This window comes from Ornithodoros turicata, chromosome 6, assembly GCF_037126465.1.
Source record: "Ornithodoros turicata isolate Travis chromosome 6, ASM3712646v1, whole genome shotgun sequence".
NCBI lineage: Eukaryota > Metazoa > Arthropoda > Arachnida > Ixodida > Argasidae > Ornithodoros > Ornithodoros turicata.
This window is the reverse complement of record NC_088206.1, coordinates 74,099,123-74,111,624: the sequence shown is the minus strand read 5'-3', so window position 1 is coordinate 74,111,624 and position 12,502 is coordinate 74,099,123. Positions and strand designations below refer to the sequence as shown.

Here is a 12,502-nt window from a genome sequence, read left to right as displayed (position 1 = left end):
CCACAGCCACGCTGAGGCCGGATGGAAATTATCGCGGGCTGGGTAGTTACTGTTTTGGGGTGTCAAGTGCTGGATGGCCGCACTTCAATGAATTTCACACACACTTGAATTTCCCACGTGAACACGCCCACAGCCACTCTGAGGCCGGATGGAAGTGATCGCGGGCTGGGTAGTTCTGTTTTTGGGTGTCAAGGGCTGGATGGCCGCACTTCAATGAATTTCACACGCACTTGAATTTCCCAGATGAACACGCCGACAACCACGCTGAGGCCGGATGGCCGTGATCGCGGGCTTGGTAGTTACTGTTTTCGGGTGTCAAGGGCCGGATGGCCACGCTTGAACACGCCGACAGCCAAGCCGAGGCCGGATGGCTGTGATCGGGTTGTGTAGTAACTGAATTCGGTTGTCACGTGTCATACGGTCACACTTGGACACGCCGACTGCCACTATTGTGCCGAGCCGCTTTTGAGCCGGATGGCCACTTTTTATTTATTTATAATACGTCAAAGGCCCCTAGAAGAGCATTATGGTGGGGTGGTGAGTTCTTGACAAACATTATAACGGAACTACAAGTTATCAAAACGCTGCTCAATAAACCTCTACCCCCAACGTCATTATGACGTTGGTAGCCAGACTGAAACAGATCGGAAGGGGAGAGCTGGGTTCCACGAATGGGCATTTGTTCGCTGCCTCCTATTGAAAGAAAACTAGGACCGAAGGTCGCGTCCCTTTTAGAGACCATCGTAAGTTCCTCAAGACCGTGGTTTTCGGCCGCGACCTTGTTCGCCACTAGCTTTGAACGTAGTTCAACTCTACCAAATTCGTGGCGCTGTCGAACACTATGACGTCATATGTGTACAAACAGGTAGAGGTGTAACCACAATCAATACCGTAACAGCAAAGTGAACTGTAAGTTGTCACCATTTAACAATTCTCTGGGCCCAATGGCCAACCATAGGCTGGATAGCAACTCTCTCAGAGCCACATACCCAGGACTTGATAACTACACACTCTGGACAGGGTAGGTATGTACCTTGTGTACCGGATGGCTGTTTCTCCTGCACAATGGCCAGGGTAAGTCCAGGTGAGGTGCCCCGCCATCGTTATGATAGACCAGAATGATGTAGCAGGCTCTGGCAGATTTTCGCCGTCTCAAGTTCACCCTGCTATAGTTGTTCCAAGCCTAATTCTGAGTTGATGGTTCAGGAACGAGAAACCTCAAGAAACAGGAAACTGTCGCTAACGTTGTATACGGGAAGGAACTAGGATAATATAAGCGATCTACAGAGGGTACAGGCAGCAGCGGTGTTTGCTGTCAGTTCGGTGGTGGGTCTGAGATGGAACGTTGCACGAACTCAAAACAGGAGCCATCAACAGCATTAGAGGACGCCCCGAAGGATAGGCAGCCTGGAAGGATGGAACGACAGGTCATTGCCGACCAAATAGCAGCTGACTTGTCCCATCTTTGCAAACGGTTTGCGTCTCTTTCTGCAGCGTGCGTAGAGAGTGTTTTTCCAACCGTATTGTCCCATAGGGCCGCCCCTCGGGCTAATCCTAGATCGGCGCCTGAGCAGCCCCGTGTCGAGAGCAAAGTAAGTAATATTTCTCATCCCGCTAGCTACCCACAGGGACGGGCACAGGACGTACCTTAATTGACTCTTCACGGACAGTCCACGAGTGTCATCCTCAGGACGTTCTGGGGATAGACCTCGAAGGACAAGGACACGATGACACTGTGGAGACATCCTGAAGACTGTGTGTGTTCTTGGGGATAGTTGTTCTAAACCAGCAAGGGGCCATTTGCTAGAATGCGCCTGAGAATTGAAAGAAAATGTACGAGAGTTTCCGGCAGTCGCCACTCACTTCTGAAAGTCGTCTGCTCACGCCGTGCACTAGCACGCGCAAAAGCAGACAATTTCTGCATCCAATCACGGATTTTCCCGCATAGCGACCTAGCCGTTCTTATTATTGCCAACACAGAACGTGGTATATGCTATGCAATGCTTATCAATTTCACTCGGCTGTGATGTGCTTTCTCGGATAAATTCGCAGTATTTCATTTTCAAGAAGGTGTACACTTTATGAGAGGGGCAGGGGGTACGAGACCGCACAACAGTTGAGTGGAGTAAGCCCGTGCACGTCCCATGGGCAGAGTATCAAAAGTGACACTGAAAGAAATATCTGTGCAAAAAGACTCGTGAACATTCCATGCTTGTCCATCGCCATCGCTTGCCCGCTATGTCCGCGCCCTCTATTAGTTTGATCAGTTTCGTTCTGTGCGCAGCTTAGAAGCTTTTTGTTGCATACAATCAAGGAGATATTAACGACGTAAAGCACTTCTAGTGTGGTATCTATGCTTTGCTGTGGGCTGTTCCGGTGATACATTTGTACAGCAAATGAGCATGGCCACGAAGAGAGCGTACATCTGGCGTTTCTGCATCACGTGAAAGCACTGCAGAACCGTGTACGGAGTATAATGCAAAGAGAAGGTTCTCCAGTTTTTTTGCGATATCACCAAGGCAGTGTCCGTGCAGTTGCTTTTAGTCCTAGGGTAAGTTAGTACAAGTTAGTTGGATGCTTCAAAGTCTGTCCGTAGTCGAGTCCGTGTTTAGGCGAATGCGATGTTATTGAGAGTGACGCCTTCCACAAAGAAAACCTGAACCTGAATTGAGATGACACGTCATGAAGCAGAGTCCTTTCTAAGGCACCCTAAGAATCGCATGCCTTCCGTACAGTGTTGCTCGGATAAATGACAGTGGCCACTGGAAACGCATATTCTTTTCTTTCAGGATCGTTACCTCTTCTGCTCCGGGGCTTACGATGGCAAAGTTAACCTCTATTCGGCACAGCAGATGGAACTGCTTATGTGCTATCAGGTGATGGGGCTACCTACAGCCAAACAAGATAAAAATGTAAAATCTTGGACAAGATTTCTTGCAAGGTTGGAAAAAGGTCTCAGCCTGGTGTAAATCTGGTGGAGAAACTCAAGGACCTTGACTTAAACATCTGTACAATACTATGCATCTGGTGTGAAAACTGTATAGAAAGTGAAAAACATGCATAACCTCAGACACTGTTTCTCATTTGAAAGCTTCGTTCAACTGCCCTTTGTGTCCGTAAGAGATTTCTACCATTGCCACATTTTTGCAGATCACAGCCATGGGACTTGCTCGAAATGTCAATGCAGTGCGTTTCACGAGCGACGGCTCTCGAGTAAGTGGGAAATGATGCGCAAATTTGGCTTTTATTTTGTAATTCTATTCATGCAACTTGCTTCCAATCAGGCTCTAATAGAAGCATACACTGTTGCGTAGTAATACCTTTGTGCTACAATTATCATCTCAAAATCTGGAAATTTTGTAACGTAGTAATCTGGTTGAACGAGGTGGAATCGTGCTTTACCCTTAAGAGCCTACATGCAATGGTTCCTTCAAGTGCCACTAAAGTGCAAAATTTGCGGAAGAAAAGACCCTGACCAAAACACAAAAATATTGCATCATTCGTGGAGCGTTCTCGAGGGTACTCCTCAAATAATTTGCCCAGGAAATTGTTTGTGGAGACCAACGGGAAGGAAACGTAAATGCGCATAAATCACCCACGATGCAATGGACAGTGATGACGTTTCTTCCATGTTTCTGTCAAGGTCTTTCATTCCGTTTCTAGTGCCCCCTTAAGGCAAATCTTCCAAACCTGCAGAGGATGTGGTGCGTAGCTTTAAAAAAATGCCACCAGGGGGGGTTCTGCTTTGTCACTTTTTGCATTATCCATCTAGATCTTGGCAGCCACTACGGCTCGGCGACTTGCCGTTATTGACGTCGAGAGGGGGGAGCAGGTGATGACCTATGACAATTGTGAGTGATGTTTTATTTCTGACTTGTGAATCTCGTAGTACGTCATGGTTCTCCATCCCGGCAGAAGTGAGTCGCATTTGTAATGTTGAGATATTCTAGAATTTTGTCGCTGACCTTGCTGTATGTACGGGAATCAGGATCAGAGAGGGGGGTTTGTATCGAGCTCCCACCACCACCACCTTGGAGGCGCAGCTATGCCACTGTGCGTGACCTAGCTGTGAGGCTAGGAGCATGTCTCAACCAGTCCTAGTCAATCCCACAAGGTCAGCCAAAAGCTTCTTGAAGCAGTAATATCTTCTGGAAGATGACAACAGCAGGACACTTTCCATGCATGTAGTCTAGTGACACTTGTCTAAAGCTTTCATTAAAAAGTGCACCAATGTTATATCCATGCTAGTGTTATGAGAACATCGAGCGCGTATGAGATAGCACGCGACTTGTTTCGTAATTACTGCGTTGTTGTTGAGAGAACACAATTGAGAAAACATTTTTGCTGGGTAAGGGAACATTTTAAAGCTGATACATTGTTGTTTCTACATCGGTTGAATGTCCCTTAACAATAAGAAAAATAAAGTAATCTCTTTGATGGCCAACGCTCAAGTACGTTAAATATTTCAAAGTACATTTTGCCTCGACTATTTGGTGTTGTATTAGAAATGTACTTTGTTGTAGTATCTTGTACATGTCTGATATCAGGAAGGAGCAATTTAGTGTAGCTGTTTTTGCAGGTGCTTTTAATGGAAGGGACAGAGGCAGTTTGGCAGCTGATCCAATTTGCCCCAACATGGCTGTCTGTAGCTGCGTTAATGGGAAGGTAAATTCTCGGGGGGGTCATTGAAGCCAAGATTAAACTGAGTTTACCTCTTCAGGGTCTCACTCTATTTGACTTGCGAATGCCCTTACCCCTGGACTTTGTTTACGACGTGAGTGATACGACACGCTCCTGGCAGACATGACGAGAATATATTTTTCAAATTGTAGCTGCACAACAGTATCATCCGTGATGTGATGTTTGTGCACAGTAGCTGGCCATTTGTGCGCAGCCATCAGAGTGCAGTTCTCTCACTTTCCGTGGATGGCGTTTGCAAGGTAAAAGAGGAAATTTTCTAAAAGAGCAGTTGTTCGAAATAGCATTTTCTGCCATTGCAGGTGACCACACTGGACAATCGTTACCTGCACTGCTTCGAAGTGGGTCACAGCTCCAACTGCATTACATCCACACCCGAGCCGTATGGCTCCGGAGCGGAAGATGGTTTCTACAGTTGAGACGGAGAATTATCCTTAGAAAACGCAATAACTGAGTCTTTTTCGCAGGTGTACTATTGGTTGGAGGTGACAATATCTCTGGATACATACCGGATATCGGAGTCCAGGAACAACTCCGGGAACACGGAGACTACCCCATCTGGAAGCTTAGGTACTACATAGTATTGGGTACTACGCTTTCCACTGCTTTGACATTCTCACATTAGGTACACTTCCAATGGTGGCTTGCTGTACACTGCTTGTGACCGAGGAACAGTTCGTAGGTACGTTAGTTCTTATAAAACAACCAATTATTAAGAAAAGGGTTTCAGGTATCGACGTTACCCTGATCGGCACGAGTTCCTTGGAGAAGTTTTCAGCCATAAAGGGGATATCCAGGACATGGACATCTCTCCTTATGATGAATGTATCCTTCCCAAACGAGGATAGATTTGCATGGGAACAAAAAAAAGCCTTGACTCATGGACAGATCTGATAACGGCATCGAAGGACCGTTCTGTCGGTGTGCTTCATCTCGGGGCTCCAAATCACGGCTGGACGGAGTATTGTCAACTCTCGTAAACTTTTTCTTTTTGATAGCCGTACGAAATCTCGGTACCACGCATAATTTTCCTCCCTGCAAAGTAGAGAGCAAAAGCTATCAATGATTATCAGTTGGAGCATAAAACTATCCGCCCACGATAAGCGTGTGCTCCATTCAGTGTAAATACCCCTTCTTTTAGCACTTATTCATGGTTCATATGCAACTGTAAATGGCATATTTTTCATCATCATGCGTGACTGGAATAAAGTTTCCATTCTGCACATAATACCTGTTGCTTCTCAGTTGAGGAACATTTCCAGGTGTTCTTGCGTGAATCATTTGTGAAAATATTTTATCATGAGCCCACCTTTCCGAGACTGACTTGTGTTCTCTAGCATCACTACTATTACTAGGACTATTTTATGCCCACCAAAAACAGCTTCGATGGACTCTCAACTCAATTGTGTTGACTCACTGCAAAAATTGGGAAACTCATTTGCTGTAGAAATATGCACTGAATCATTTTATAACGTATGAAAGAAAAAAAAAAACCTGCATGACTGGAGTTGTACACTAAACAAGACGCGATACCTTGGAGAAGTGACCATGCTTTCAGAACCATAGCCGTGGCTCAGTCCAGCACTCGGTTTGTAACAGGAGGCTTTCTTTCCACTTTTATTGAGTAGTTTGAGAACAATATCACGTACAACATTTATTTCTGCTTCGAAACAATACAAACAAACTAAAAAATTAGTACCGTCATAATGGCAACACTGAGTATTTGACGCAAACACAACCACTGAAACACCGATCTTCTGCCATCTTTGTTTGCGAGGTATAACGTTTAAGGCAGGATCCCATAACACGCCACAGATTCTGTCACGAGTGCTGATACCCGATGCATCTGAGAGAGAAAAATGTGTACTTTTCAATTGATACCCGTCTCAAACACAATAAAATACCCTTCAAAACCGCCACAGGAAAATAAACGCGGAGAAATTTGCGTGACTGTAATTTGATTACGCGCTATGTTAGCGCTAGCCGTTGTAGTTACATACCACCAAATGTAGCAGACTTGGGCACACGTCGCGTGTTATGGTATCCGGGCTTTACAGAGTGTCAACATGTTCCTTTGAGGGTGAGGAGGATGGAACAGCACCAATTAGAAATAACATTTGTGAGTGCAGCATGGACCAAAATTTGAGTTTCTGTTTTCTGCAGCACACAGGTTGATGCGAGATTTCTACTCTGAAGGCACTTTGGTGTAAGTGGGGAAGAATGGCGTGAGCCGGGGATTTCCCGGGGGTGCCACGTAAGAACCATCGGCCACTCGTCGGATGACGTAACTCTGTTCGGGCACGGCGTATACCACATCCGCCTCTGGAAGGGTGACAACGGTGAGTTTCTCACCCGTGGCTGGAGACTCTTGGATGTGGCTGCGAGCTTCTGGGAGTTTCACTGGAGCTGCCTGCAAGTTGATGAGATTGACAAAAGTTGCCATTTGTGCTCCTTATGTGCTTTCTTACGTGCTTGGGCAAACCCCGCTCTTGGGAGAGAGGCAATGTCGTGTCTCTACACAGGTCTGGCACTGAGATCCCCGCACAGATTCCACCGAGCACGTGGCAGGTGTAAGTCAACACCACTTTAGTGAGGATCACTGCAAACAGAGCTACAAATAGAGTTTCATTATGGGCCCGTGATAAAATGTTTCCGTCAAAGTACCCGTGTGACGTTCTCCAGTGTATGATGCCAAGCAGTGGACGACATTGAAACTGATAACGGCCACGAGGAAAGAGAGCAAGACGTGGATGGCAACGTAGACTCGATTGGGCCGTCCCTCCGCATCAACTTTTCTCGGAAGGTACGCGCATGTGGCGAAAGAACCAGAAACCAAACAGATGACACCCTGCAGAGCACATTGGCTTTAATGGCTTTTATAGAGCGTCGTAGTTGTCGTAGAATGTTGAAAAAGCGTGCATCTGAGATACAGTCATTTGTATGTGACTGACACTCGCGCTCGTAATATTTTGGCACTGCAGTTAGCTCTAGGGTTAAATTTCTGTCTTATTTTAATTAGATAAATGAATGAAATAAAATTAAACTTCACCAAACACATTTCCTTACCCGAAATCTCTCAAGGTAGATTTTAAAAACCGACGGAAACAGAAATAGCTATCGTCACTACAAACACTAAATAGCCCCGTTTGCTTTCTTGCATTCACCCTTCGATCAGTTTCTTGTCTGAAACTCCAACATGTTGTGGAGCTCCATTTGGGTGCCAGCCGACATGCAGAAATCTCATACAGATACACACGGGTGGTGGAACGTTTAGAGTTCAGGGGGGGGGGGGGACTATGTCCCAGAGATATTTTCAATTAGCCCACTTGAGCCCTTTTCCACCTGGTGGTAATGACGATTTTGCACCCCACCGCCCCCAGGAATATCAGGGTGGAACAATGTACCCCCTGGAGATTCAGATTGTGCCGAAATTTTGCACAGCTATCAATGGTAGCCTAGGTTGTCAAGGAGGCTGAGAGGGTTCGAATCCTACAACTGGCTGAGGTTTTCCAGACGAATGTCAGCATAGTTCCCCTGAAGTCGGCCCAGGACGCAGTTGCTTCGCGGCGCTAACACGGAAAAGAGAAGGAAAGAAACTGGCCAAGTGTTGCTTAACAGCAGCTAATTCATGGTGGGATACCTGGAGAAATGAAGCGCCGGTCTTATCCTTGCAATCATGATCCAGCGTTACGACGATGTCGGCCGCTCCGATGGCCAACAGACCAATTCCGATGATAGTCTGGAACAACGCGAAAACGAAGCAAGCTACGTAACGCCTCGAAATTCTTGGCTGTCCTTTTTGCGTAGTCGCCATGTTTTACGGGTGGGGTCCTTGTGCATTTTTTGGCAAATTTGGCTCGGGGGACCGTCTACGAAATTAGATCCGCAGCACTCTTCTTTTGACAGTGAGTTCACTTTGATGCATATATGACCATCTTTTCTAGGAAACAGGATATAGTTTTGCAATGGGTCTTTGCGATTTCAGTGCGCCCTACCTAGGCCCTACTCTCAGTTAACAGACAAGACAAACAGAATGTCGTCTGCTCCAACGTCGGCAAAAGCAGATGGAAATGCGTGGAATTAACGGACAAACATGGACGACACAGCTTCCAACCTTCAACGCCCAATAATCGAGGAATCGATTTCTTGAGTTGCTTGAAATTTAAAATGCAGAGAGAATTTTTGCAAAGACGACTGAACAACATCGACCAACGTTCTTATTTTTGCCCCAACTGCCCAATGTTGAAGATGAACGAACGCGTGTAACTGCTGGCAACAGTGTGCGTGAAATCCGCTTTTCTTAGTGATATTTCCTCCTTACCCCTATGAAGGAACTCTGTGTATTTACACGTGTGGGAATAATTTCCACCCATGCGGCATACGGACGACATTTCCAAGCATGCTGACGAGACGGGCAGCGAGTATGGCGAGTAGCGACGCAAACTCTCGCCCCGCACAAATAAACATGGCGTGCCAGAGACGCGACCATGAAGACGACATCCTTCGAAATCGACTTGAAGGCTTAGGAGAAGACGTTGGACCTATCAACGATTCGACGCGCTATCTGTATCAGAAAAAACTGTCGCGACTCGTTAATGGCAGCAGCAGCCGGTCGTTGGGACATTTGAGTTCGGATGACAGCGATGCGGACTCGAACGACCTCACAGAACGACGGCGACGGAGATGGACGAAAAGGACGACACCCGACAGGTCTTCGGAGCGGTTGTCGGTACTGCAGAGTCGCGACACCGAAGTTACCCCATTGCTGCACCGGTTCAACAATAGTCTTCTGGTGCATCGGGCGTCAGGTTTGTGTTTGTGGCACAAAATAATACCTTCGTTTCTTTGGGCCCTAGTTTAGGCTTTTTGTTCCTTCCGCAACAAAAATAACAAGTGGAATGGTAGCACAAACATTTACCTGCGCCAGCTGGATGTGTGGTATTTATGTTTATAGTCAGTTTTCGAATACGCGGCGCGGACCATTGCACACCAAAAAACTGCCGACAATTTCTCACCACTTATATCGCATTTATGATGCTCATATGTGAAGCTTTCTAAGGCTGCTTCAAATAGATCTAGGAAATCCATCAGCAAAGAGGGTAAGGTCGTCCATTTATTTCTGTAACGCCTGTCAAGTGGCTTCTCACCCTCCGTATCCTAGTGATTTGAGTCAAGCCATCAAATCCCTAGGGTACGACAGGCATTACACATCGAAGCATCCGCTTCCAAAGCCATAACGATGAAGCGTGCTTATATTTGGGCTTCACTTTGTGGCAAGGAAGCAGTTTATGCCATTTTAATTATGGATGCAAGAACTCGAGGTTTGCGGGAAGCATTCAACCTTAGAAGGCTAAAAAAAGAACATAAAGCCACGTATATGAGCGCGAAGAAACAGGAAATAGCGATGAGAATATAAGTGTGGTGATCCCAATTTGATACCTCTGCATGGCCTATGGGTGCAGGGCAGATAATAGAAAGTTGAACTGTATCTTCCAGACAGCTGTTATCCGTCATGCGTAGAAGAACGTGGTCATAGCCATTGGGTATCGGCTGCGCTTGTCATCACAGTGGCCCTCTTTTTCGTCTTCCTGGGTGCAGCCTACATGGGCGTACGCAGCCAAAAGGGTGACATTTTCTACTTTTATGAAACATCTTGGTGATTGGAGATCCTTTAGTGCTAAAACAAAAGTTTTGCCATTTTGTTGCACAACGAAGCTCTTATTGGTGGATATAATATGAGGCATCACATAGCTTAAACGAGAATCTGTACATGGGGCGATATAGAATGGCTGTAGTTTGGAGATAACTGAAGGTCTTTCGTTGCAGGTGAGCCAGCAAAATCACCGAAACAGTTCAAAACGAATGCACCGTACAACAGTACACTCTGTGAAGTTGACAGAATGGTCAGTATTCTCTCATTCGTGAGAACCATGCTTAGTGCAAGTACAATTTAAATGAACGCGATTTATCCTGCTTAGAAAAACTGTGTTTGGAAAGCGAGCATCCCTCGAGCATTGAAGCTCTCGGACTTGATCCAGAGGAGACTTCAACAGCTGGCCGGTAAGATCGTTTTGGAAATATGAATATTTGGAAAATGGAAATATGTTCCATTTAGGTCAGTTTGAATGCGGTGAAGTTCCTGCCCGGAACATGACTTACAAACAGTGCCTACTTTTTCTGCAGCAAAAGGACAGCACGGTGACGGTAGGCGCTTTTGCTTTTCAATTGCTTCATATTCAACTTCATATCCTTATTGTATAGGAGGAAGACTACAAAAATGCTCTTCTGCTTCTCTCTGAGAATCCCACATGGGGTATCATGTAAGTTTTTGAGTGTTTCAGTCCAAACTTTGTGAAACAAACCTGAATGTAGGCTGTACGACGTCAACGGAGCTCCGTCAGCTTCTCCGGCTCTTGTCCAGACACTGGAGGCTATTGTGGTCGGCAAGTCTTTCATCTGTTGTTTACGGATGGCTTTCTACAGCGTCTTAAACCACATAATTGTTTTAACTGCCAGTAAGTATAAAGTGGCTTTGTTGGATTGGACGGTCATTTTATTTTCCTCTCTTCAGTTGTGTTCACTGTAGGAGGAATGTACTATGGCATCCACTGGTACAGTGCCTATAAGGAGCACCAACGACGCCAGCTCTACGACCTTGTCGAAAAAATCACCAGTAAGTGAGATACCCAGCTAAGGTACCCAATCCGTTTTGTACCCGCATTGTTGTACCCGCAGCGATGGTGAGGGAGCACGCTGACCCCTTTGTGGCACAGGTCCACGTGAGGGACATGGTGATCGCTCCGTCGGATCGGTAAGCCAATCAACCACTTTGGCCTCAGCCACAACAGACCCCCTTGTTTGCAGGCAGCGAATGTCCAAGCTATGGCAACGTGCTGTTTCATTCTTGGAGCAGAACGAGTCCCGCATTAGAACAGAGAGACAACACATTGAAGGAGAAAGTTACGTAGTGTGGAGGTGGCTGCCAGGAGGGGGTCGTTCCAGGGTCTGGCAGGGGAGGGCCTTTGAGACCGGGGGATCCCAGGGACCCAGACATCCCATACCTGCCACCTGTCTCAAGATACGAAACATGTTTGATCCTGATGTGTAAGAAGCTGCGTGTGTTCTGGGGGGAAATTCTAATCTAAGGCATATTTTGGCTCGCAGAGAAGATGAGGCCGATTGGTCCGTGCAAATCCAAAATGCTATCCTGGAAAAGTGTCAGGGCAACAATGGCATTGTACATATGCGGGTAGATACATCATCAAAAGAGGTCAGTGGGTTCCACAACTCTCTCAGTGGGTTCTCTCTCAAAGTGTATGTTTCAGGGTTGTGTGTACATCAAGTGTTCATCACTGGATAGTGCTGGCCAGGCATACCGTGCACTGCATGGCTCGTGGTTTGACGGTAAGGGGCTAATATTTTGTGCTTGAAGGAGAAAAAAAAGCCAATATGTCCCTTTCAGGGAACCTTATCACTGTAAAGTACCTTCGTCTGGAGCGTTACCATGAACGATTTCCAGAGGCCCAGTACTGCAGGGAACCCCTCCAACCGTCCAATGCCCTGCGTCTTTCGTTGGCCAAAGAAGAGGAAGATTCCCTCTGACCTCTTCTTATGCAGCTCCTTTTTTTATTCACTCTCGTTTGGACGCAACAAATAAACAAAACTCATTGTTTTTTCCCCATTTTCATTATCTAGGGGAAATACTACGTTCTAGAATATACTCCAATTAGAATAAAAAGAGAATAAGTTGGAGCGTCACATTAGTGACGTAAACGTTGATACACAAGGTAGAAACAGAAGATAA

At 46.2% G+C, this 12,502-nt stretch overlaps 3 protein-coding genes across 6 annotated transcripts; 2 read left to right on the top strand and 1 right to left on the bottom strand.

Moving 5' to 3' along the window:
* Positions 1-2,234: 2,234 nt before the first annotated feature.
* On the top strand, positions 2,235-5,926 carry LOC135398401 (uncharacterized). Of its 3 annotated transcripts, none has more exons than XM_064629812.1 (12): positions 2,235-2,551; positions 2,790-2,876; positions 3,151-3,213; positions 3,773-3,851; positions 4,568-4,665; positions 4,721-4,774; positions 4,833-4,940; positions 5,001-5,112; positions 5,166-5,268; positions 5,324-5,376; positions 5,429-5,523; positions 5,587-5,926. In XM_064629812.1, exons 1-12 carry the CDS (start codon positions 2,477-2,479, stop codon positions 5,590-5,592), a joined length of 933 nt encoding a protein of 310 aa, XP_064485882.1. In that variant the 5' UTR covers positions 2,235-2,476; the 3' UTR covers positions 5,593-5,926. The 3 variants fall into 3 exon arrangements, with proteins under 3 accessions (XP_064485882.1, XP_064485881.1, XP_064485880.1); XM_064629811.1 differs by having other exon boundaries at positions 2,236-2,551; positions 4,580-4,665; positions 5,324-5,380; XM_064629810.1 differs by having other exon boundaries at positions 2,236-2,551; positions 5,324-5,380.
* Positions 5,927-6,339: 413 nt separating this feature from the next.
* LOC135397401 (uncharacterized) lies at positions 6,340-9,219 on the bottom strand. 2 transcript variants are annotated; one of them, XM_064628989.1, is made up of 4 exons: positions 8,339-9,219; positions 7,363-7,546; positions 7,167-7,297; positions 6,340-7,108 (listed from the first exon to the last, which is right to left on the bottom strand). In XM_064628989.1, exons 1-4 carry the CDS (start codon positions 8,510-8,512, stop codon positions 6,884-6,886), a joined length of 714 nt encoding a protein of 237 aa, XP_064485059.1. In that variant the 5' UTR covers positions 8,513-9,219; the 3' UTR covers positions 6,340-6,883. The 2 variants fall into 2 exon arrangements, with proteins under 2 accessions (XP_064485059.1, XP_064485058.1); XM_064628988.1 differs by having other exon boundaries at positions 7,167-7,309; positions 8,339-9,217.
* On the top strand, positions 8,776-12,371 carry LOC135397394 (inner nuclear membrane protein Man1-like). Its single transcript, XM_064628973.1, has 13 exons — positions 8,776-9,506; positions 10,195-10,323; positions 10,525-10,601; positions 10,677-10,758; positions 10,814-10,902; positions 10,960-11,018; positions 11,071-11,213; positions 11,270-11,371; positions 11,434-11,509; positions 11,563-11,802; positions 11,863-11,968; positions 12,024-12,102; positions 12,161-12,371. Exons 1-13 carry the CDS (start codon positions 9,098-9,100, stop codon positions 12,298-12,300), a joined length of 1,731 nt encoding a protein of 576 aa, XP_064485043.1. The 5' UTR covers positions 8,776-9,097; the 3' UTR covers positions 12,301-12,371.
* The last annotated feature ends 131 nt before the right edge of the window (positions 12,372-12,502 follow it).